Genomic DNA, 22,267 nt, shown 5'->3' on the forward strand with positions numbered 1-22,267 from the left:
CTAGGAGGAGGTCAAGGCTAGGTGGAAGTCAAGGCTAGGTAGAAGTCAAGGCTAGGAGGAGGTCAAGGCTAGGTGGAGGTCAAGGCTAGGTGGAAGTCAAGGCTAGGAGGAGGTCAAGGCTAGGTGGAAGTCAAGGCTAGGTGGAAGTCAAGGCTAGGAGGAAGTTAAGGCTAGGTGGAAGTCAAGGCTAGGTGGAAGTCAAGGCTAGGTGGAAGTCATGGCTAGGTGGAAGTCATGGCTAGGTGGAAGTCATGGCTAGGTGGAAGTCAAGGCTAGGTGGAAGTCAAGGCTAGGAGGAAGTCATGGCTAGGTAGTCGTAAAGGCTAGGTGGAAGTCAAGGCTAGGTGGAAGTCAAGGCTAGGTGGAAGTCAAGGCTAGGTGGAGGTCATGAATAGGTGGACGTCAAGGCTAGGTGGAAGTCAAGGCTAGGTGGAAATCATGGCTAGGTGGAAGTCATGGCTAGGTGGAAGTCAAGGCTAGGTGGAAGTCAAGGCTAGGAGGAAGTCATGGCTAGGTAGACGTAAAGGCTAGGTGGAAGTCAAGGCTAGGTGGAAGTCATGGCTAGGTAGATGTAAAGGCTAGGTGGAAGTCAAGGCTAGGTGGAAGTCATGGCTAGGTAGAAGTCAAGGCTAGGTGGAAGTCAAGGCTAGGTGGAAGTCAAGGCTAGGTGGAAGTCATGGCTAGGTAGACGTAAAGGCTAGTTGGAAGTCAAGGCTAGGTGGAAGTCAAGGCTAGGTGGAAGTCAAGGCTAGGTGGAAGTCATGGCTAGGTGGAGGTCAAGGCTAGGTGGAAGTCCAGGCTAGGTGGAAGTCATGGCTAGGTAGACGTAAAGGCTAGGTGGAAGTCAAGGCTAGGTGGAAGTCATGGCTAGGTAGATGTAAAGGCTAGGTGGAAGTCAAGGCTAGGTAGACGTAAAGGCTAGGTGGAAGTCAAGGCTAGGTGGAAGTCATGGCTAGGTAGATGTCAAGGCTAGGTGGAAGTCAAGGCTAGGTGGAGGTCAAGGCTAGGTGGAAGTCATGGCTATGTGGAAGTCAAGGCTAGGTGGAAGTCAAGGCTAGGTGGAAGTCAAGGCTAGGTGGAAGTCAAGGCTAGGTGGAAGTCAAGGCTAGGTGGAAGTCAAGGCTAGGTGGAAGTCAAGGCTAGGTGGAAGTCAAGGCTAGGTGGAAGTCATGGCTAGGTGGAAGTCATGGCTAGGTGGAAGTCATGGCTAGGTGGAAGTCATGGCTAGGTGGAAGTCAGGGCTAGGTGGAAGTCAAGGCTAGGAGGAAGTCATGGCTAGGTAGACGTCAAGGCTAGTTGGAAGTCATGGCTAGGTAGATGTAAAGGCTAGGTGGAAGTCAAGGCTAGGTGGAAGTCATGGCTAGGTAGAAGTCAAGGCTAGGTGGAAGTCAAGGCTAGGTGGAAGTCATGGCTAGGTGGAAGTCATGGCTAGGTAGACGTAAAGTCTAGGTGGAAGTCAAGGCTAGGTGGAAGTCAAGGCTAGGTAGACGTAAAGGCTAGGTGGAAGTCAAGGCTAGGTGAAAGTCAAGGCTAGGTGAAAGTCAAGGCTAGGTGGAAGTCAAGGCTAGGTGGAAGTCAAGGCTAGGTGGAAGTCAAGGCTAGGTGGAAGTCAAGGCTAGGTGGAAGTCATGGCTAGGTGGAAGTCATGGCTAGGTGGAAGTCAAGGCTAGGTGGAAGTCAAGGCTAGGTGGAAGTCATGGCTAGGTAGTCGTAAAGGCTAGGTGGAAGTCAAGGCTAGGTGGAAGTCAAGGCTAGGTGGACGTCAAGGCTAGGTGGAGGTCAAGGCTAGGTGGAGGTCAAGGCTAGGTGGAGGTCAAGGCTAGGTGGAAGTCCAGGCTAGGTGGAAGTCATGGCTAGGTAGACGTATAGGCTAGGTGGAAGTCAAGGCTAGGTGGAAGTCATGGCTAGGTGGAAGTCATGGCTAGGTGGAAGTCAAGGCTAGGTGGAAGTCAAGGCTAGGTGGAAGTCGTGACTAGGTGGAAGTCAAGGCTAGGTGGAAGTCAAGGCTAGGTGAAAGTCAAGGCTAGGTGGAAGTCAAGGCTAGGTGGAAGTCATGGCTAGGTGGAAGTCAAGGCTAGGTGGAAGTCATGGCTAGGTAGATGTCAAGGCTAGGTGGAAGTCAAGGCTAGGTGGAGGTCAAGGCTAGGTGGAAGTCATGGCTATGTGGAAGTCAAGGCTAGGTGGAAGTCAAGGCTAGGTGGAAGTCAAGGCTAGGTGGAAGTCAAGGCTAGGTGGAAGTCAAGGCTAGGTGGAAGTCAAGGCTAGGTGGAAGTCAAGGCTAGGTGGAAGTCAAGGCTAGGTGGAAGTCATGGCTAGGTGGAAGTCATGGCTAGGTGGAAGTCATGGCTAGGTGGAAGTCAGGGCTAGGTGGAAGTCAAGGCTAGGAGGAAGTCATGGCTAGGTAGACGTCAAGGCTAGTTGGAAGTCATGGCTAGGTAGATGTAAAGGCTAGGTGGAAGTCAAGGCTAGGTGGAAGTCATGGCTAGGTAGAAGTCAAGGCTAGGTGGAAGTCAAGGCTAGGTGGAAGTCATGGCTAGGTGGAAGTCATGGCTAGGTAGACGTAAAGTCTAGGTGGAAGTCAAGGCTAGGTGGAAGTCAAGGCTAGGTAGACGTAAAGGCTAGGTGGAAGTCAAGGCTAGGTGAAAGTCAAGGCTAGGTGAAAGTCAAGGCTAGGTGGAAGTCAAGGCTAGGTGGAAGTCAAGGCTAGGTGGAAGTCAAGGCTAGGTGGAAGTCAAGGCTAGGTGGAAGTCATGGCTAGGTAGTCGTAAAGGCTAGGTGGAAGTCAAGGCTAGGTGGAAGTCAAGGCTAGGTGGACGTCAAGGCTAGGTGGAGGTCAAGGCTAGGTGGAGGTCAAGGCTAGGTGGAAGTCAAGGCTAGGTGGACGTCAAGGCTAGGTGGAGGTCAAGGCTAGGTGGAGGTCAAGGCTAGGTGGAGGTCAAGGCTAGGTGGAAGTCCAGGCTAGGTGGAAGTCATGGCTAGGTAGACGTATAGGCTAGGTGGAAGTCAAGGCTAGGTGGAAGTCATGGCTAGGTGGAAGTCATGGCTAGGTGGAAGTCAAGGCTAGGTGGAAGTCAAGGCTAGGTGGAAGTCATGACTAGGTGGAAGTCAAGGCTAGGTGGAAGTCAAGGCTAGGTGAAAGTCAAGGCTAGGTGGAAGTCAAGGCTAGGTGGAAGTCATGGCTAGGTGGAAGTCAAGGCTAGGTGGAAGTCAAGGCTAGGTGGAAGTCAAGGCTAGGTGGAAGTCATGGCTAGGTGGAGGTCAAAGCTAGGTGGAAGTCATGGCTAGGTGGGAGTCATGGCTAGGTGGAAGTCATGGCTAGGTAGACGTAAAGGCTAGGTGGAAGTCAAGGCTAGGTGGAAGTCATGGCTAGGTGGAAGTCAAGGCTAGGTGGAAGTCATGGCTAGGTGGACGTATAGGCTAGGTGGAAGTCAAGGCTAGGTGGAAGTCATGGCTAGGTGGAAGTCATGGCTAGGTGGAAGTCAAGGCTAGGTGGAAGTCAAGGCTAGGTGGAAGTCATGACTAGGTGGAAGTCAAGGCTAGGTGGAAGTCAAGGCTAGGTGGAAGTCATGGCTAGGTGGAAGTCATGGCTAGGTGGAAGTCATGGCTAGGTGGAAGTCAAGGCTAGGTGGAAGTCATGGCTAGGTGGAAGTCAAGGCTAGGTGGAAGTCATGGCTAGGTGGACGTAACGGTTAGATAAATGCACCAGGCAGAATTGTCACATTTGAGAAGAAAAGGTCAATAGTATGTGTGAATGAACCCAGTCAGACAGACTCACCACTGCGATCTGCAAGGCCTCCGTGTATCACCCGGGCTATGTATATCTCTCCTGTTTCCTCGTCCCTCTTTATCGTGGCTCCCTGGTGGGTAAAACATTAAAAAAACGTGATCGCATGCATTTCTTTGACATAAAAAAGTTCCTAATTGAAGTGTTTTGTGTGAATGGAGACGAGACATGGTTCTGGTTCATGGGGAAAGCGATGAAGATGGACACGATGACGATGGACACGATGACGATGGACACGATGATGATGGACACGATGAAGATGGACACGATGAAGATGGACACGATGAAGATGGACACGATGACGATGGACACGATGAAGATGGACACGATGAAGATGGACACGATGACGATGGACACGATGAAGATGGACACGATGAAGATGGACACGATGACGATGGACACGATGACGATGGACACGATGAAGATGGACACGATGACGATGGACACGATGACGATGGACACGATGACGATGGACACGATGACGATCAACAAAACATGCCCTGTCAAGCTGACGGAGGTGGTGATGCCGGTAGGAGCCGATGTGATCAGGAGGAAATGAATGATATGAAACAGCAGTGAAAAGGAGGCAGATGGTGGTGATGATGGTGGTGATGATGGTGATGATGATGATGATGATGATGGTGGTGATGATGGTTATGATGGTGATGATGGTGGTGGTGGTGATGATGGTTATGATGGTGATGGTGATGGTGGTGGTGGTGGTGATGGTGATGATGGTGGTGATGGTAATGATGGTGATGGTGATGGTGGTGATGATGGTGGTGGTGGTGATGATGATGGTTATGATGGTAATGATGGTGATGGTGGTGGTGGTGGTGATGGTGGTGGTGGTGATGATGATGGTAATGATGGTGATGGTGGTGGTGGTGGTGATGGTGGTGGTGGTGATGATGATGGTTATGATGGTAATGATGGTGATGATGGTGATGGTGATGATGGTGGTGATGATGATGGTGGTGATGATGATGGTGGTGATGATGGTGGTGGTGGTGATGATGATGGTTATGATGGTGATGGTGCTGATGGTGGTGGTGGTGATGATGATGGTTATGATGGTGATGATGGTGATGGTGATGATGGTGGTGATGATGGTGATGATGGTGATGGTGATGATGGTGATGGTGATGGTGATGATGGTGGTGGTGATGATGGTGGTGGTGGTGATGGTGGTGATGGTGATGATGGTGATGGTGATGATGGTGGTGATGATGGTGATGATGGTGATGATGGTGATGATGGTGATGGTGATGATGGTGGTGGTGATGATGGTGATGATGGTGGTGGTGATGATGGTGGTGGTGATGATGGTGGTGGTGGTGATGATGATGGTTATGATGGTGATGGTGATGATGGTGGTGATGATGATGATGATGGTGGTGGTGATGATGGTGGTGGTGGTGATGATGATGGTTATGATGGTGATGATGGTGATGGTGATGATGGTGGTGATGATGATGGTTATGATGGTGATGGTGATGATGATGGTGGTGATGATGATGATGATGGTGGGGATGATGGTGGTGGTGGTGGTGATGATGATGGTTATGATGGTGGTGATGGTGATGATGGTGGTGATGATGATGGTGGTGATGATGATGATGATGGTGATGATGGTGATGGTGATGATGGTGGGGATGATGATGGTGGTGATGATGATGATGATGATGATGATGATGATGATGATGGTGGTGGTGATGATGATGGTGGTGGTGGTGATGATGGTGGTGGTGGTGATGATGATGATGATGGAAAGTTTAATTGAATTTTTGAGAATGAAGAGATGCCAGAATGTGAGACAGAGTAAAACCAGTAACAAGGTAGAGACCAGATTAAAGGAGAGATAGTAAGTAAATTATACACTGCAATGACGGGATGTACCACTGAACCTTTGACTGAGATCACAGGAGGTCAACAGTCCAAATACAGGAGACAGAACCCTTGGGAATGATAACGCCGTCAACCGAATTCAGTCTATTTACCTTTCACGGTTATGTTCGTTGTTGAAGACAGCAGAGCAGATGAAGGAGGAGAGGAGACCAGGATCCTGAGTGTTACTTCTTCTTATTCTTCTTCTTACTGGAAAAGCATCCTGTGGTGTTCTGGTCCTCCTCTACTCCTGAACCTGAACCAGAGAACCCGTTGGAGAGATGGGCCTGTCCGTTACCAGGTCCCTGGAGAGGACCACTGATGGCCACCCTCCTCTTACCGCTGCCCTTCTGACCCGAGACTGAGGAAGACTTCCTGGAACTTGGAGGTGAGAGGTGACTATCCATAAAGGCTACGATGGGGGATGAGGAGGAGGAAGAAGAGGAGGAGGAGGAGGAGGTAAAAAAGTGGCTAGGGGGAGGAGATGGGAAGCGTTTGATTTGAGGACGAAGAGGAGGTGGTGGAGGAGGAGAAGGAGGTGAAGGGAAGAGTATGGGTTGAGGAGGAGGAGGTGGTGGAGGAGAGGGAGGTGAAGGGAAGAGTATGGGTTGAGGAGGAGGAGGTGGTGGAGGAGAGGGAGGTGAAGGGAAGAGTATGGGTTGAGGAGGAGGAGGAGGAGGAGAGGGAGGTGGAGGGAAGAGTATGGGTTGATGAGGAGGAGGAGGAGAGGAAGGTGAAGGGAAGAGTATGGGTTGAGGAGGAGGAGGTGGTGGAGGAGAGGGAGGTGAACGGAAGAGTATGTGTTGAGGAGGAGGAGGAGGAGAGGGAGGTGGACGGAAGAGTATGGGTTGAGGAGGTGGTGGAGGAGAGGGCGGTGAACGGAAGAGTATGGGTTGAGGAGGAGGAGGTGGTGGAGAGGGAGGTGAACGGAAGAGTATGGGTTGAGGAGGTGGTGGTGGTGGAGGAGAGGGAGGTGAACGGAAGAGTATGGGTTGAGGAGGAGGAAGAGAAGAGGGAGGTGAACGGAAGAGTATGGGTCGAGGAGGAGGTGGTGGTGGAGAGGGAGGTGAACGGAAGAGTATGGGTTGAGGAGGAGGAAGAGAAGAGGGAGGTGAACGGAAGAGTATGGGTCGAGGAGGAGGCGGCGGCGGAGGTGTGTCGTGAGACTTGGATTCAATAACGAGTCCCTGCAGTTTATCGACCACCTCCACTAACAAGTTGAGAGCTAGAGCATTCTCATCCACGCTATCTGACATCAGCTGCGTGGCGGACACCATCTTCTGGCCCAGGTCACGGACATCAATACTGCTGTTCTCCATGCTGCTGGCTACGGCCTGGACCGTACTCCTCAGCTCGTCCAAGCTGGGCTGCTCAGTCATATCCAGAGAGTGGTCCCTGCTAGCTCCGTTCTGGGAGCCTAGCCAACTCCGACGCCTGGGCGTGGGGCTAGAGGGAGCCGTCCGAGCCCGGGGGCCACCGCTACTACTACCAGGAGTTAGGATCTTACTGGGGTGGTCCCCCAAAGCGGAGTGATAGACAGGGGACTTAGTGATGGTTGGGACGGGGCCCTTCCAGTGAGAGAGGAGGTAGGCATAGTCCCCCTTTCTTAGGTCGTAATTCCTGTTGTCTCCGTTCTGTTTGTCCTCAGGCGAGGTTTTATCTCCACAGGGGGACGAGGAAGACAGTCGTAGAGGTTAGAGGTCAGAGGAGAAGATGGAAGAGAAAGAAAGCAGAAACATTCATGATCATTAGGAAGAAGATCCAACCCAGCAGAAAGAAGTAACAGAAACAGTGATGATGAGGACGAATCACACGTATTTAAAAATACTTCCTGGAAAGGAAAGAAGAAGCATCACAATACACTAACACGTATTGTAGCTGCTTCCTGTGTCCCCTCTGTCCTCCTACCATCTGTGTGTACAGGGCTGTAGACAGAGGGAGCAGAGTGGTTCAAGCCTCTCTCCCAGAGGTCTCCTGTCTGGCGACACAGCTTGCAGCTGCCTATGGAGTCATAGCGAGGAAGGAGTCGCGACCCGATGGACTCGAAGCGAGGGAGGGGCCGGGACTGACCAGGAAGCAGGGGCGCCAGCAGGTCAGCAGAGGTATAACTGTCCCTGTGCACCCCTGACGCGGCTAAATGCTCCCCTGACCACGCTCTCCTCCCGTGGACCAGTCTCTCGAGGGTGATGCGCCGCAGGCTGTCCCAACGACTACGCATAAACCCTCCGCTGGCACTACCTCGTCCACCGTTCTTATAAGTAGAGACAGAGTCTGGGGTTACATTAGGACTAGCACCCCAGTCAACAAGTTAACAGCCCCAGGGATGAGACCGAAGTCTTTAGGGGAGCTACGAGAGAGTAGCAGTCACTACAGATTATAGCTTCTGTAATGTCCTCAGAGTGACTAACAGACCGTATAAATAGAGATTACTGTTTTGCATGTTCATGATACGTATACCACAGAATATTCCCCTTGAGAATGTAACTTCAGCTACTTTGAGCCGTCATCAGTAACAGAGTTTATTGCCTTATCTCCCTTATCGTACCTCATTTACACACACTGTATATAGATTTTTCTACTGTATTATTGACTGTATGTTTGTTTATGTGTAACTCTGTCGTTGTTTCTGTCGCACTGCTTTGCTTTATCTTGGCCAGGTCGCAGTTGTAAATGAGAACTTGTTCTCAACTGGCCTACCTGGTTAAATAAAGGTGTTCTCAGCTAGCCTACCAGGTTAAATAAAGGTGTTCTCAACTAGCCTACCTGGTTAAATAAAGGTGAAATAAATCAAATAAAATAAAAAACAGTAGTGTAATGTGTGAGTGTAACAGCATTGTGAGGTGTAGAGTTCTAGTAGATATATGTACCAGAGGCTGTTTGTTCTTGACCAGACAGACGATCCTCATGGCCTCCTCGTCTTCCGGCAGGTCCTCAGGGAGCGGAGGGAGAACTGGCTCATAGTCCGTCTGGGCCACCATGTCATGGGCTGAGAGGAGGGCCTGGGAGAGGAAGAACACGGGCAGTCAGCCAGCAAGTACGCCAACTAGTCAGTCAGCCAACCAGTCAGTCAGTCAGTCAGTCAGTTAGCCAGTCAGTCAGTTAGCCAGTCAGTCAGTCAGTTAGCCAGTCAGTCAGTCAGTTAGCCAGTCAGTCAGTTAGCCAGCAAGTAGGCCGACTAGTCAGTCAGCCAACAAGTAGGCCGACTAGTCAGTCAGTCGGCCAACCAGCTAGTCAGTCAGTCAGTCAGTGAGTCAGTTAGCCAGTGAGTCAGTTAGCCAGTCAGCCAACCAGTCAGTCAGCAAGTCAGCCAACCAGCCAGTCAGTCAGCAAGTCAGCCAACCAGGTAGCCAGTCAGTCAGTGAGTCAGTTAGCCAGTCAGTCAGTGAGTCAGTTAGCCAGTCAGTCAGCCAACCAGTCAGTCAGTCAGCAAGTCAGCCAACCAGGTAGCCAGTCAGTCAGTGAGTCAGTTAGCCAGTCAGTCAGCCAACCAGTCAGTCAGTCAGCAAGTCAGCCAACCAGGTAGCCAGTCAGTCAGTGAGTCAGTTAGCCAGTCAGTCAGCCAACCAGTCAGTCAGTCAGCAAGTCAGCCAACCAGCCAGTTAGTCAGTTAGCCAACCAGCCAGTCAGTCAGTCAGCAAGTCAACCAACCAGCCAGTCAGTCAGTTAGCCAGTCAGCCAACCAGTCAGTCAGTCAGCCAACCAGTCAGTCAGCAAGTCAGCCAGTTAGCCAGTCAGTCAGCCAGCCAGTCAGTCAGTTAGCCAGTCAGTCAGTCAGCAAGAGGAACACAGATCAACAGAGGGAAGTCCTATAGCCTCTTTCACAGTACTAAGCCAAGCTAAACTGAGCCGAACCAAGTGATACTTCACTGGCCATTTACCCATCTAGAATAGTTTATTGAAAGGAAAATAATCAAGACAGCACGCTAACGTTCGGGTTAGCACGCTAGTGTTCGGGTTAGCACGCTAGTGGGAGAAGGCCACAAGTAGTCTAATCTGTTCTGACAGTAAAAGCCCAACGGTCTGAATAAGGTGAATGAAAGCTCCCACAGCTTACCTGTAGATGGGGGGACTTCAGTAGACTATAGAGCTGTCTGGCCTCTGGGGACGGAGCTGGTACTGCTCTGATGTTGGACAGGATCTGTTAAACAGGCATACAAACAAACACAAGATCAATACCATTAGCTGTCATTCATGATGTTGTGGGCTGCACAGTTAGCCCAAGTCATCTAGTTCTCTGTCGGAGAGTGAGGGTACGTCCTAAATGCTACCCTACTCCCTATATAGAGATATAAAGTCAATTAAGAACAAATTCTTATTTTCAATGACGGTCTAGAAACAGTGGGTTATCTGCCTTGTTCAGGGGCAGAACGACAAATTCTTGTCAGCTTGTCAGCTCGGGAATTGATCTAGCAACCTTCCGGTTGCTCTAACCACTAGGCTACCTGCCAAGGTACTGACCTTGAGAGTGAGACCAGTGGCATAGGGCAGGTAGTTACTGGGTGGACTGACCTCGTGAGAGAGACCAGAGGCATAGGGCGGGTAGGGACTGGGTGGACTGACCTCGTGAGACAGACCAGAGGCATAGGGCAGGTAGGGACTGGGTGGAAGCCTTCTGAACTTCTGCAGACACTCGTAGATCTGTAGAGAGAACAGACATGCAATACAATGCATCTTTATCTGTTCATTACACAGAGACAAAACAGACAGACAGGCACTGGGTATGACATTAAACAGGGTTGGCGTAGCGACTACTGTAGAAAACACCAACATTACAGAGGGCTAGCATAGCGACTACTGTAGAAAACACCAACATTACAGAGGGCTAGCATCGCGACTACTGTAGAAAACACCAAGATAACATTACAGAGGGCTAGCATAGTGACTACTGTAGAAAACACCAAGATAACATTACAGAGGGCTAGCATAGTGACTACTGTAGAAAACACCAAGATAACATTACAGAGGGCTAGCATAGTGACTACTGTAGAAAACACCAAGATAACATTACAGAGGGCTAGCATAGTGACTACTGTAGAAAACACCAAGATAACATTACAGACGGCTAGCATAGTGACTACTGTAGAAAACACCAAGATAACATTACAGAGGGCTAGCATAGTGACTACTGTAGAAAACACCAACATTACAGAGGGCTAGCATAGTGACTACTGTAGAAAACACCAAGATAACATTAGAGGGCTAGCATAGCGACTACTGTAGAAAACACCAACATTACAGAGGGCTAGCATAGTGACTACTGTAGAAAACACCAAGATAACATTAGAGGGCTAGCGTAGCGACTACTGTAGAAAACACCAAGATAACATTAAAGAGGGCTAGCATAGCGACTACTGTAGAAAACACCAAGATAACAAGGTAACATTAAAGAGGGCTAGCATAGTGACTACTGTAGAAAACACCAAGATAACATTACAGAGGGCTAGCATAGTGACTACTGTAGAAAACACCAAGATAACATTACAGACGGCTAGCATAGTGACTACTGTAGAAAACACCAAGATAACATTACAGAGGGCTAGCATAGTGACTACTGTAGAAAACACCAACATTACAGAGGGCTAGCATAGTGACTACTGTAGAAAACACCAAGATAACATTAGAGGGCTAGCATAGCGACTACTGTAGAAAACACCAACATTACAGAGGGCTAGCATAGTGACTACTGTAGAAAACACCAAGATAACATTAGAGGGCTAGCGTAGCGACTACTGTAGAAAACACCAAGATAACATTAAAGAGGGCTAGCGTAGCGACTACTGTAGAAAACACCAAGATAACATTAAAGAGGGCTAGCATAGTGACTACTGTAGAAACACCAACATTACAGAGGGCTAGCGTAGCGACTACTGAAGAAAACACCAAGATAACATTAAAGAGGGCTAGCGTAGCGACTACTGAAGAAAACACCAAGATAACATTAAAGAGGGCTAGTGTAGCGACTACTGTAGAAAACACCAAGTTAACATTAAAGAGGGCTAGCATAGCGACTACCGTAGAAAACACCAAGATAACATTACAGAGGGCTAGCATAGTGACTACTGTAGAAAACACCAAGATAACATTACAGAGGGCTAGCATAGCGACTACTGTAGAAAACACCAAGATAACATTACAGAGGGCTAGCATAGCGACTACTGTAGAAAACACCAAGATAACAAGGTAACATTAAAGAGGGCAAGCATAGCGACTAGGATAACAAGCATACATATAATTCATGTACCATGTCACTATCATGTTTGTCTGTATGTATGTATTAAAAAGGTATTGATTAAAAGGTATTGATTAAAAGGTATTGATTAAAAAGGTATGGATTAAAAGGTATTGATTAAAAAGGTATGGATTAAAAGGTATTGATTAAAAAGGTATGGATTAAAAGGTATTGATTAAAAAGGTATGGATTAAAAATGTATTGATTAAAAGGTATTGATTAAAAAGGTATGGATTAAAAATGTATTGATTAAAAGGTATTGATTAAAAAGCTATGGATTAAAAGGTATGGATTAAAAATGTATTGATTAAAAAGATAAGGGATTAAAGGGTATGGATTAAAAGGTATTGATTAAAAAGGTATGGATTGTTAGGTACAATCAGCATGTGTGGTTGATAAGAAGCTAACTAACACTTAAAGCTGTCATTATGGTAGTATTATACACAGGCCAAAATCTGGCCAAAATCTGGGTGATGTATGGTTTGGCTCATAAAGGGGTTGGATTAATGGTCAGATTTCAGACCCTGTATAAAACATGTAAAAATTAATATGACAGACTTTTAGCAGAGACTGTATAAAAAAAATAAAGATTTGAGACCTTGAGTAGGGACTGTAGCCAGGGGGCACTGAGAAGGCTGTAGAGGACTTCAGACCCGCTGATGTCACTGTGGATAGCCAGCCTCACCTCCTCTGCCACACTGGACAGCATCTCTGTCAGACCTGGGGGGGGGGGGGGGGGGGGAGATTGAGATAAAGACATACAGCAGAGACAGAGACAAGGACCTGGACAGAGACAGGCACATAGTTAACCAGAAGAAGAGTCAGGGACAGGGAACTGAACAGAGACAGGGATAGAGACACAGATAGGGATGAGAGACAAGGACAGGGAACGGAACAGGGAACTGAACAGAGACAGGGATAGAGACACAGACAGGCAGAAGAAGAGACAGAGACATGGACAGGAACAGAGACAGTCACACGGACAGAGACATAAAGTAGAAGTTGCAGGGACCGACACCTAAACAGAGACAGTCAGAAGAAGAGACAGAGACAGACACCTAAACAGAGACAGAGACAGACACCTAAACAGAGACAGTCAGAAGAAGAGACAGAGACAGACACCTAAACAGAGACAGGGACAGACACCTAAACAGAGACAGGGACCGACACCTAAACAGAGACAGTCAGAAGAAGAGACAGAGACAGACACCTAAACAGAGACAGGGACAGACACCTAAACAGAGACAGGCAGAAGAAGAGACAGAGACAGACACCTAAACAGAAACAGGGACAGACACCTAAACAGAGACAGGGACAGACACCTAAACAGAGACAGTCAGAAGAAGAGACAGAGACAGACACCTAAACAGAGACAGAGACAGACACCTAAACAGAGACAGTCAGAAGAAGAGACAGACACCTAAACAGAGACAGGGACAGACACCTAAACAGAGACATAGACAGACACCTAAAAAGAGACAGGGACAGACACCTAAACAGAGACAGGCAGAAGAAGAGACAGGGACAGACAGCTAAACAGAGACAGAGACAGGCAGAAGAAGAGACAGAGACAGTCAGAAGGAGAGACAGAGACAGTCAGAAGGAGAGACAGAGACAGTCAGAAGGAGAGACAGAGACAGTCAGAAGGAGAGACAGAGACAGGAGTCAGAGACAGGCAGAAGAAGAGACACAGACAGGCAGAAGAAGAGACAGGGACAGACACCTAAACAGAGACAGGCAGAAGAAGAGACAGGGAAAGACACCTAAACAGAGACAGGCAGAAGAAGAGACAGGAGACAGAGACAGTCAGAAGAAGAGACAGAGACAGGGACCGGGGACAGAGACAGGCAGAAGAAGAGACAGGGACAGACACCTAAACAGAGAAGGGCAGAAGAAGAGACAGGAGACATGGACAGTCATTAGAAGAGACAGAGACAGGGACCGGGGACAGAGACAGGCAGAAGAAGAGACAGGGACAGACACCTAAACAGAGACAGTCAGAAGAAGAGACAGTGACAGTCAGAAGAAGAGACAAATACAGGCAGGGATAAGGTCAGAGAAAGAGATAGGCAGAAGAAGAGACAAGGGCAGGAAGAGAGACAGGGAGAGGCAGGAAGAGAGACAGGGAGAGGCAGGGATAGAGACAGGCAGAGACAGGGACCGGAACAGGAGCAGGGACAGAGACAGGGACAGGAAGCGGCAAAGGACACACAGAGACAGAGAGAGAGAGAGAAGCAGATACAATAGAGCACACAGAAGGGGGTGGTGTAATCTAGTGAGGTAATGCTAGAGACATCTCTGACAAAGGGGAGACAGAGACAATAGAGATAAAGACACAAGGGAGACAGCGACCATAGAGATAAAGACACAGGGGAGACAGAGACAATAGAGATAGAAACAGGGGAGACAGAGACACTGGATATAAAGACACAGGGGAGACAGAGACACTGGAGATAAAGACACAGGGGAGACAGAGACAGTAGAGATAAAGACACAGGGGAGATGGAGACAATAGAGATAAAGGCACAGGGGAGACAGAGACAGTAGAGATAAAGACACATGGGAGATGGAGACAATAGAGATAAAGACACAGGGGAGACAGAGACATTAGATATGAAGACACACTGGAGACAGAGACAATAGAGATAAAGACACAGGGGAGACAGAGACAATAAAGATAAAGACACAGGGGAGACAGAGACAATAGAGATAAAGGCACAGGGGAGACAGAGACAATAGAGATAAAGACACAGGGGAGACAGAGACAATAGAGATAAAGACACAGGGGAGACAGAGACAATAGAGATAAAGACACAGGGGAGACAGAGACAATAGAGATAAAGACACAGGGGAGACAGAGACAATAGAGATAAAGACACACTGGAGACAGAGACAATAGAGATAAAGACACAGGAGAGACAGAGACATTAGAGATAAAGACACAGGGGAGACAGAGACAATAGAGATAGAAACAGGGGAGACAGAGACACTGGATATAAAGACACAGGGGAGACAGAGACACTGGAGATAAAGACACAGGGGAGACAGAGACAGTAGAGATAAAGACACAGGGGAGATGGAGACAATAGAGATAAAGGCACAGGGGAGACAGAGACAGTAGAGATAAAGACACATGGGAGATGGAGACAATAGAGATAAAGACACAGGGGAGACAGAGACATTAGATATGAAGACACACTGGAGACAGAGACAATAGAGATAAAGACACAGGGGAGACAGAGACAATAGAGATAAAGACACAGGGGAGACAGAGAAAATAGAGATAAAGACACAGGGGAGACAGAGACAATAGAGATAAAGACACACTGGAGACAGAGACAATAGAGCACACAGAAGGGGGTGGTGTAGTCTAGTGAGGTAATGCTAGAGACATCTCTGACAAAGGGGAGACAGAGACAATAGAGATAAAGACACAGGGTGAGACAGAGAAAATAGAGATAAAGACACAGGGGAGACAGAGACAATAGAGATAAAGACACAGGGGAGACAGAGACAATAGAGATAAAGACACACTGGAGACAGAGACAATAGAGATAAAGACACAGGGGAGACAGAGACAATAGAGATAAAGACACAGGGGAGACAGAGACAATAGAGATAAAGGAACAGGGGAGACAGAGACAATAGAGATAAAGACACACTGGAGACAGAGACAATAGAGCACACAGAAGGGGGTGGTGTAATCTAGTGAGGTAATGCTAGAGTCATCTCTGACAAAGGGGAGACAGAGACAATAGAGATAAAGACACAGGGGAGACAGAGACAATAGAGATAAAGACACAGGGGAGACAGAGACAATAGAGATAAAGACACAGGGGAGACAGAGAAAATAGAGATAAAGACACACTGGAGACAGAGACGATAGAGATAAAGACACAGGGGAGACAGAGACAATAGAGATAAAGACACAGGGGAGACAGAGACAATAGAGATAAAGACACAGGGGAGACAGAGACAATAGAGATAAAGACACAGGGGAGACAGAGACAATAGAGATAAAGACACAGGGGAGACAGAGACAATAGAGATAAAGACACAGGGGAGACAGAGACAATAGAGATAAAGGAACAGGGGAGACAGAGACAATAGAGATAAAGACACACTGGAGACAGAGACAATAGAGCACACAGAAGGGGGTGGTGTAATCTAGTGAGGTAATGCTAGAGACATCTCTGACAAAGGGGAGACAGAGACAATAGAGATAAAGACACAGGGGAGACAGAGACAATAGAGATAAAGACACAGGGGAGACAGAGACAATAGAGATAAAGACACAGGGGAGACAGAGAAAATAGAGATAAAGACACACTGGAGACAGAGACGATAGAGATAAAGACACAGGGGAGACAGAGACAATAGAGATAGCGAAAATAGATATGTAAAAAAATGTAATGGAACCCTGAATTGGCCGTACTGCCATTAGCCCATTGAATATCAGCTTGATACATAGAAAAGCGTGTTTGAGTCTCTTCCTCTTTTCTTTTTCTATGGTATTATGACGGTCCGCAAACATTCGGTAGAGGTATATGCTGCCACCTACTGTGTGGCCTGTATCCTACTGTTCTGGAGTGTCAATTCATAACACACAAAGGGGAGGTGAAAACGAAGAAAAGTGGCCCTTCCACACCAACTAACCCTGCACCCATTAAAACCTCACTACCAACTAACCCTGCACCCATTAAAACCTCACTACCAACTAACCCTGTACCCATTAAAACCTCACTACTATACCAACTAACCCTGCACCCATTAAAACCTCACTACCAACTAACCCTGCACCCATTAAAACCTCACTACCAACTAACCCTGCACCCATTAAAACCTCACTACCAACTAACCCTGCACCCATTAAAACCTCACTACCAACTAACCCTGCACCCATTAAAACCTCACTACCAACTAACCCTGCACCCATTAAAACCTCACTACCAACTAACCCTGCACCCATTAAAAACCTCACTACCAACTAACCCTGCACCCATTAAAACCTCACTACCAACTAACCCTGCACCCATTAAAACCTCACTACCAACTAACCCTGCACCCATTAAAACCTCACTACCAACTAACCCTGCACCCATTAAAACCTCACTACCAACTAACCCTGCACCCATTAAAAACCTCACTACCAACTAACCCTGCACCCATTAAAACCTCACTACCAACTAACCCTGCACCCATTAAAACCTCACTACCAACTAACCCTGCACCCTTTAACATGCAATAATACCAGTGAGAACGGAACCTCCCCCTTAACATGCAATAATACCAGTGAGACCAGAACCTCCCCATGCAATAATAGGGTTAGTTTGTGTAGTAGTGAAGTTTTAATGGGTACAGGGTTAGTTGATAGTGAGGTTTTAATGCGTGTAGGGTTAGTTGGTAGTGAGGTTTAAATGGGTGTAGGGTTAGTTGGTATAGTGGTGAGGTTTTAATGTGTGTAGGGTTAGTTGGTATAGTAGTGAGGTTTTAATGTGTGTAGGGTTAGTTGGTATAGTGGTGAGGTTTTAATGGGTGCTGGGTTAGTTGCTATAGTGGTGAGGTTTTAATGGGGTAGGGTTAGTTGGTATAGTGGTGAGTTTTTAATGGGTACAGGGTTAGTTTGTATCGTGGGGAGGTTTTAATGGGTACAGGGTTAGTTTGTATAGTAGTGAGGTTTTAATGGGTGTAGGGCTAGTTGGTCTAGTGGTGAGGTTTTAATGGGTGTAGGGTTAGTTGGTCTAGTGGTGAGGTTTTAATGGGTACAGGGTTAGTTTGTATCGTGGGGAGGTTTTAATGGGTACAGGGCTAGTTTGTATAGTAGTGAGGTTTTAATGGGTGCAGGGTTAGTTGGTAGTGAGGTTTTAATGGGTGCAGGGTTAGTTGGTAGTGAGGTTTTAATGGGTGCAGGGTTAGTTGGTAGTGAGGTTTTAATGGGTGCAGGGTTAGTTGGTAGTGAGGTTTTAATGGGTGCAGGGTTAGTTGGTATAGTGGTGAAGTTTTAATGGGTGCAGGGTTAGTTGGTAGTGAGGTTTTAAGGGGAAGTTCAGGATTTTACAACAGGATGTTAGATGGTTCCCCACCCTGAAAGTGGTCTCTGGGCCAGGAGAAACTATACTCCATGGTTTGGTTTCCTTTAAACAGTCTTTACAAACAGCTAACTGTAGCCACCACTAGCTAACAAACAATGGAAGTGATAGGGTATTCATGCAATGAATGTTTTAACGCTAGACTCCCCATTCTCATAGAGGCCCTGGGGTGGTCCTGTCTCAGCCTCCATAGCTGGCCTTATGTTGGCTGGGTCACTAAACATACACCTGGCTGGGGCACTAGACAGACACCTGGCTGGGTCACTAGAGAGACACCTGGCTGGGACACTAGAGAGACACCTGGCTGGGGCACTAGACAGACACCTGGCTGGGGCACTAGACAGACACCTGGCTGGGGCACTAGACAGACACCTGGCTGGGGCACTAGACAGACACCTGGCTGGGTCACTAGACAGACACCTGGCTGGGGCACTAGACAGACACCTGGCTGGGTCACTAGACAGACACCTGGCTGGGTCACTAGACAGACACCTGGCTGGGTCACTAGAGACACACCTGGCTGGGTCACTAGAGAGACACCTGGCTGGATCACTAGACAGACACCTGGCTGGGTCACTAGAGAGAGAGACACCTGGCTGGGTCACTAGAGAGAGAGACACCTGGCTGGGTCACTAGAGACACACCTGGCTGGGTCACTAGAGACACACCTGGCTGGGTCACTAGAGAGACACCTGGCTGGGTCACTAGACAGACACCTGGCTGGATCACTAGAGACACACCTGGCTGGGTCACTAGAGAGACACCTGGCTGGGTCACTAGACAGACACCTGGCTGGGTCACTAGAGAGAGAGACACCTGGCTGGGTCACTAGAGAGAGAGACACCTGGCTGGGTCACTAGAGACACACCTGGCTGGGTCACTAGAGACACACCTGGCTGGGTCACTAGAGAGACACCTGGCTGGGTCACTAGACAGACACCTGGCTGGATCACTAGACAGACACCTGGCTGGATCACTAGACAGACACCTGGCTGGGTCACTAGACAGACACCTGGCTGGGTCACTAGAGAGACACCTGGCTGGGTCACTAGAGAGACACCTGGCTGGGTCACTAGAGAGACACCTGGCTGGGTCACTAGAGAGACACCTGGCTGGGTCACTAGAGAGACACCTGGCTGGGTCACTAGAGAGACACCTGGCTGGGTCACTAGAGAGACACCTGGCTGGGTCACTAGTCAGACACCTGGCTGGGTCACTAGACAGACACCTGGCTGGGTCACTAGAGAGACACCTGGCTGGGTCACTAGTCAGACACCTGGCTGGGTCACTAGACAGACACCTGGCTGGGTCACTAGAGACACAGCGGTTAATAAACCACACACTGTACCCGGCAGATTAATCACAAACTGAGGACTAGACAGATGAACTGATCACATTAAAATCCATTACACCTAAACTCTAAACACTAAAATATGTTATAAATGTATAGTGCAGCTTAAAAAAATAACTCATGCCATGTATGAAGACGACTCCACTAGATAGATATGCACTAAACAATACGCTGTGCAAACACGTTGATCTAGTCAACTGTCCGTGTGTTACAATAGAGGATGTAGCTAACGTTTACCAATACTCAGAATGTTGTTCCTGGAACCTCTTATCTTCACCCTCACTGATCACCACACATCCGGGTTGAACTAAACACCCCCCACAAAGCCACGGAAGATTTAAAAATAAACCCAGGGTTAGGGTTAGGAGCATCCAGGGTTAGTGTTAGGATCATCCAGGGTTAGAGTTAGGAGCATCCAGAGTTAGAGATAGGAGAATCCAGGGTTAGAGATAGGAGCATCCAGGGTTAGAGTTAGGAGCATCCAGGGTGAGAGTTAGGAGCATCCATGGTTAGAGTTAGGAGCACCCAGGGTTAGGGTTAGGAGCATCCAGGGTTAGGGTTAGGAGCATCCAGGGTTAGGGTTAGGAGCATCCAGGGTTAGAGATAGGAGCATTCAGGGTTAGAGATAGGAGCATCCAGGGTTAGAGATAGGAGCATCCAGGGTTAGAGATAGGAGCATCCAGGGTTAGAGTTAGGAGCATCCAGGGTTAGGGTTAGGAGCATCCAGGATTAGGGTTAGGAGCATGCAGGGTTAGGGTTAGGAACATCCAGGGTTAGAGTTAGGAGCATACAGGGTTAGGAGCATCCAGGGTTAGAGTTAGGAGCATCCAGGGTTAGGGTTAGGAGCATCCAGGGTTAGGGTTAGGAGCACCCAGGGTTAGGGTTAGGAGCATCCAGGATTAGGGTTAGGAGCATGCAGGGTTAGGGTTAGGAGCATCCAGGGTTAGAGTTAGGAGCACCCAGGGTTAGAGTTAGGAGCACCCAGGGTTAGAGATAGGAGCATCCAGGGTTAGAGATAGGAGCATCCAGGGTTAGAGTTAGGAGCATCCAGGGTTAGAGTTAGGAGCATCCAGGGTTAGAGTTAGGAGCATCCAGGGTTAGGAGCATCCAGGGTTAGGAACATCCAGGGTTAGGAGCATCCAGGGTTAGAGTTAGGAGCATCCAGGGTTAGAGTTAGGAGCATCCAGGGTTAGAGTTAGGAGCATCCAGGGTTAGAGTTAGGAGCACCCAGGGTTAGAGTTAGGAGCACCCAGGGTTAGAGTTAGGAGCACCCAGGGTTAGAGATAGGAGGATCCAGGATTAGGGTTAGGAGCATGCAGGGTTAGGGTTAGGAGCATCCAGGGTTAGAGTTAGGAGCATCCAGGGTTAGAGATAGGAGCATCCAGGGTTAGAGATAGGAGCATCCAGGGTTAGAGATAGGAGCATCCAGGGTTAGAGATAGGAGCATCCAGGGTTAGAGATATAGGAGCATCCAGGGTTAGAGATAGGAGGATCCAGGATTAGGGTTAGGAGCATGCAGGGTTAGGGTTAGGAGCATCCAGGGTTAGAGTTAGGAGCATCCAGGGTTAGAGTTAGGAGCATCCAGGGTTAGGAGCATCCAGGGTTAGGAACATCCAGGGTTAGGAGCATCCAGGGTTAGGGTTAGGAGCATCCAGGGTTAGGGTTAGGAGCATCCAGGGTTAGAGTTAGGAGCATCCAGGGTTAGAGTTAGGAGCATCCAGGATTAGGGTTAGGAGGATCCAGGGTTAGAGATAGGAGGATCCAGGGTTAGAGATAGGAGCACCCAGGGTTAGAGTTAGGAGCATCCAGGGTTAGAGTTAGGAGCATCCAGGGTTAGAGTTAGGAGCATCCAGGGTTAGGGTTAGGAGCATCCAGGGTTAGAGTTAGGAGCATCCAGGGTTAGAGTTAGGAGCATCCAGGGTTAGGGTTAGGAGGATCCAGGGTTAGAGATAGGAGGATCCAGGGTTAGGGTTAGGAGCATCCAGGGTTAGAGTTAGGAGCACCCAGGGTTAGGGTTAGGAGCATCCAGGGTTAGGGTTAGGAGCACCCAGGGTTAGGAGCATCCAGGGTTAGGGTTAGGAGCATCCAGGGTTAGGGTTAGGAGCATCCAGGGTTAGGGTTAGGAGCACCCAGGGTTAGGAGCATCCAGGGTTAGGAGCACCCAGGGTTAGGAGCATCCAGGGTTAGGGTTAGGAGCACCCAGGGTTAGGAGCATCCAGGGTTAGGAGCATCCAGGGTTAGGGTTAACTTCCATTGACATTGGTGACATCGGTTCTAAAAGTAAACATATGGATGAAGTCAGGGATTAAATGCTAAAACAAACCTCAGATAGTTCTCTTATATAATGAGGGATTTATTATACTGTGATTAAAGTCCTTGGACGAGGTCAGATGGTAGATTGCACTGTGGTTTCTTAAAATGAATAGCTAGTATTTTGAGTACAAAGAAAAACTACAATTTAACATGACCCGAGGAAGACTAGAGTAGAACAAAACGACTAGAGTGGATTGTATATATGTGATCAGTGGTACGACTGATTGTGATAGCTACGTTTATCCAAATAGTTGACTCTCTCTGATACAGGCAAGCCATCACTGACAACAAACTTAGCAATCAATGTTTACAAAAGTGAAAAATGAAATCGTACCTTCTCAGACACTTCCTTCACCCCTGACCTCGTGAAACAGGTCTCTCCAGTGAAACAGGTCTCTCCAGTGAAACAGGTCTCTCCAGTGACGATCACCTTATATTTTAGGTCATGTTTCAGAACAAAGTACACAGTCCCGGTGACAACATGTCTGTGATTTTACAACAAAGCGTTCCTGGGGAAGGCAGACTGTAATCCCTCTCTATCCCCCGTTAATCTCGGAGCCAGCAGCAGAGCGTATGAACAGAGCTCTCTTCTCTATCTCCCCCCTCTTTCCCTC

At 48.3% G+C, this 22,267-nt stretch overlaps 1 protein-coding gene across 6 annotated transcripts in view; it reads right to left on the reverse strand.

Annotated features, from left to right (window-relative positions):
- Positions 1-22,267, reverse strand: part of mpp4a (MAGUK p55 scaffold protein 4a) — a 50,202-nt gene extending 27,935 nt beyond the window's left edge. For 2 of the 6 annotated variants that reach the window (XR_016490704.1, XM_090216340.1), the window contains exons 1-6: positions 21,988-22,214; positions 12,499-12,620; positions 10,181-10,309; positions 9,726-9,809; positions 8,539-8,670; positions 3,776-3,857 (exon numbers count right to left, since the gene is read on the reverse strand). Coding sequence is in view for 3 of the 6 variants with exons in the window: in XM_090216340.1 (XP_090072466.1) it covers positions 3,776-3,857; positions 8,539-8,670; positions 9,726-9,809; positions 10,181-10,309; positions 12,499-12,609 (538 nt within the window). In the remaining 3 variants the exon portion in view is untranslated. Of the gene's footprint in view, positions 1-3,773; positions 3,858-5,784; positions 7,332-7,579; positions 7,923-8,538; positions 8,671-9,725; positions 9,810-10,180; positions 10,310-12,498; positions 12,621-21,987 lie in introns of those variants that run through there. The other 4 variants (XR_016490703.1, XR_016490702.1, XM_036959502.2 and 1 more) reach the window with 4 other exon arrangements.

Source organism: Oncorhynchus mykiss, chromosome 22 (assembly GCF_057628025.1).
Source record: "Oncorhynchus mykiss isolate SJ-2025 chromosome 22, ASM5762802v1, whole genome shotgun sequence".
Lineage (NCBI taxonomy): Eukaryota > Metazoa > Chordata > Actinopteri > Salmoniformes > Salmonidae > Oncorhynchus > Oncorhynchus mykiss.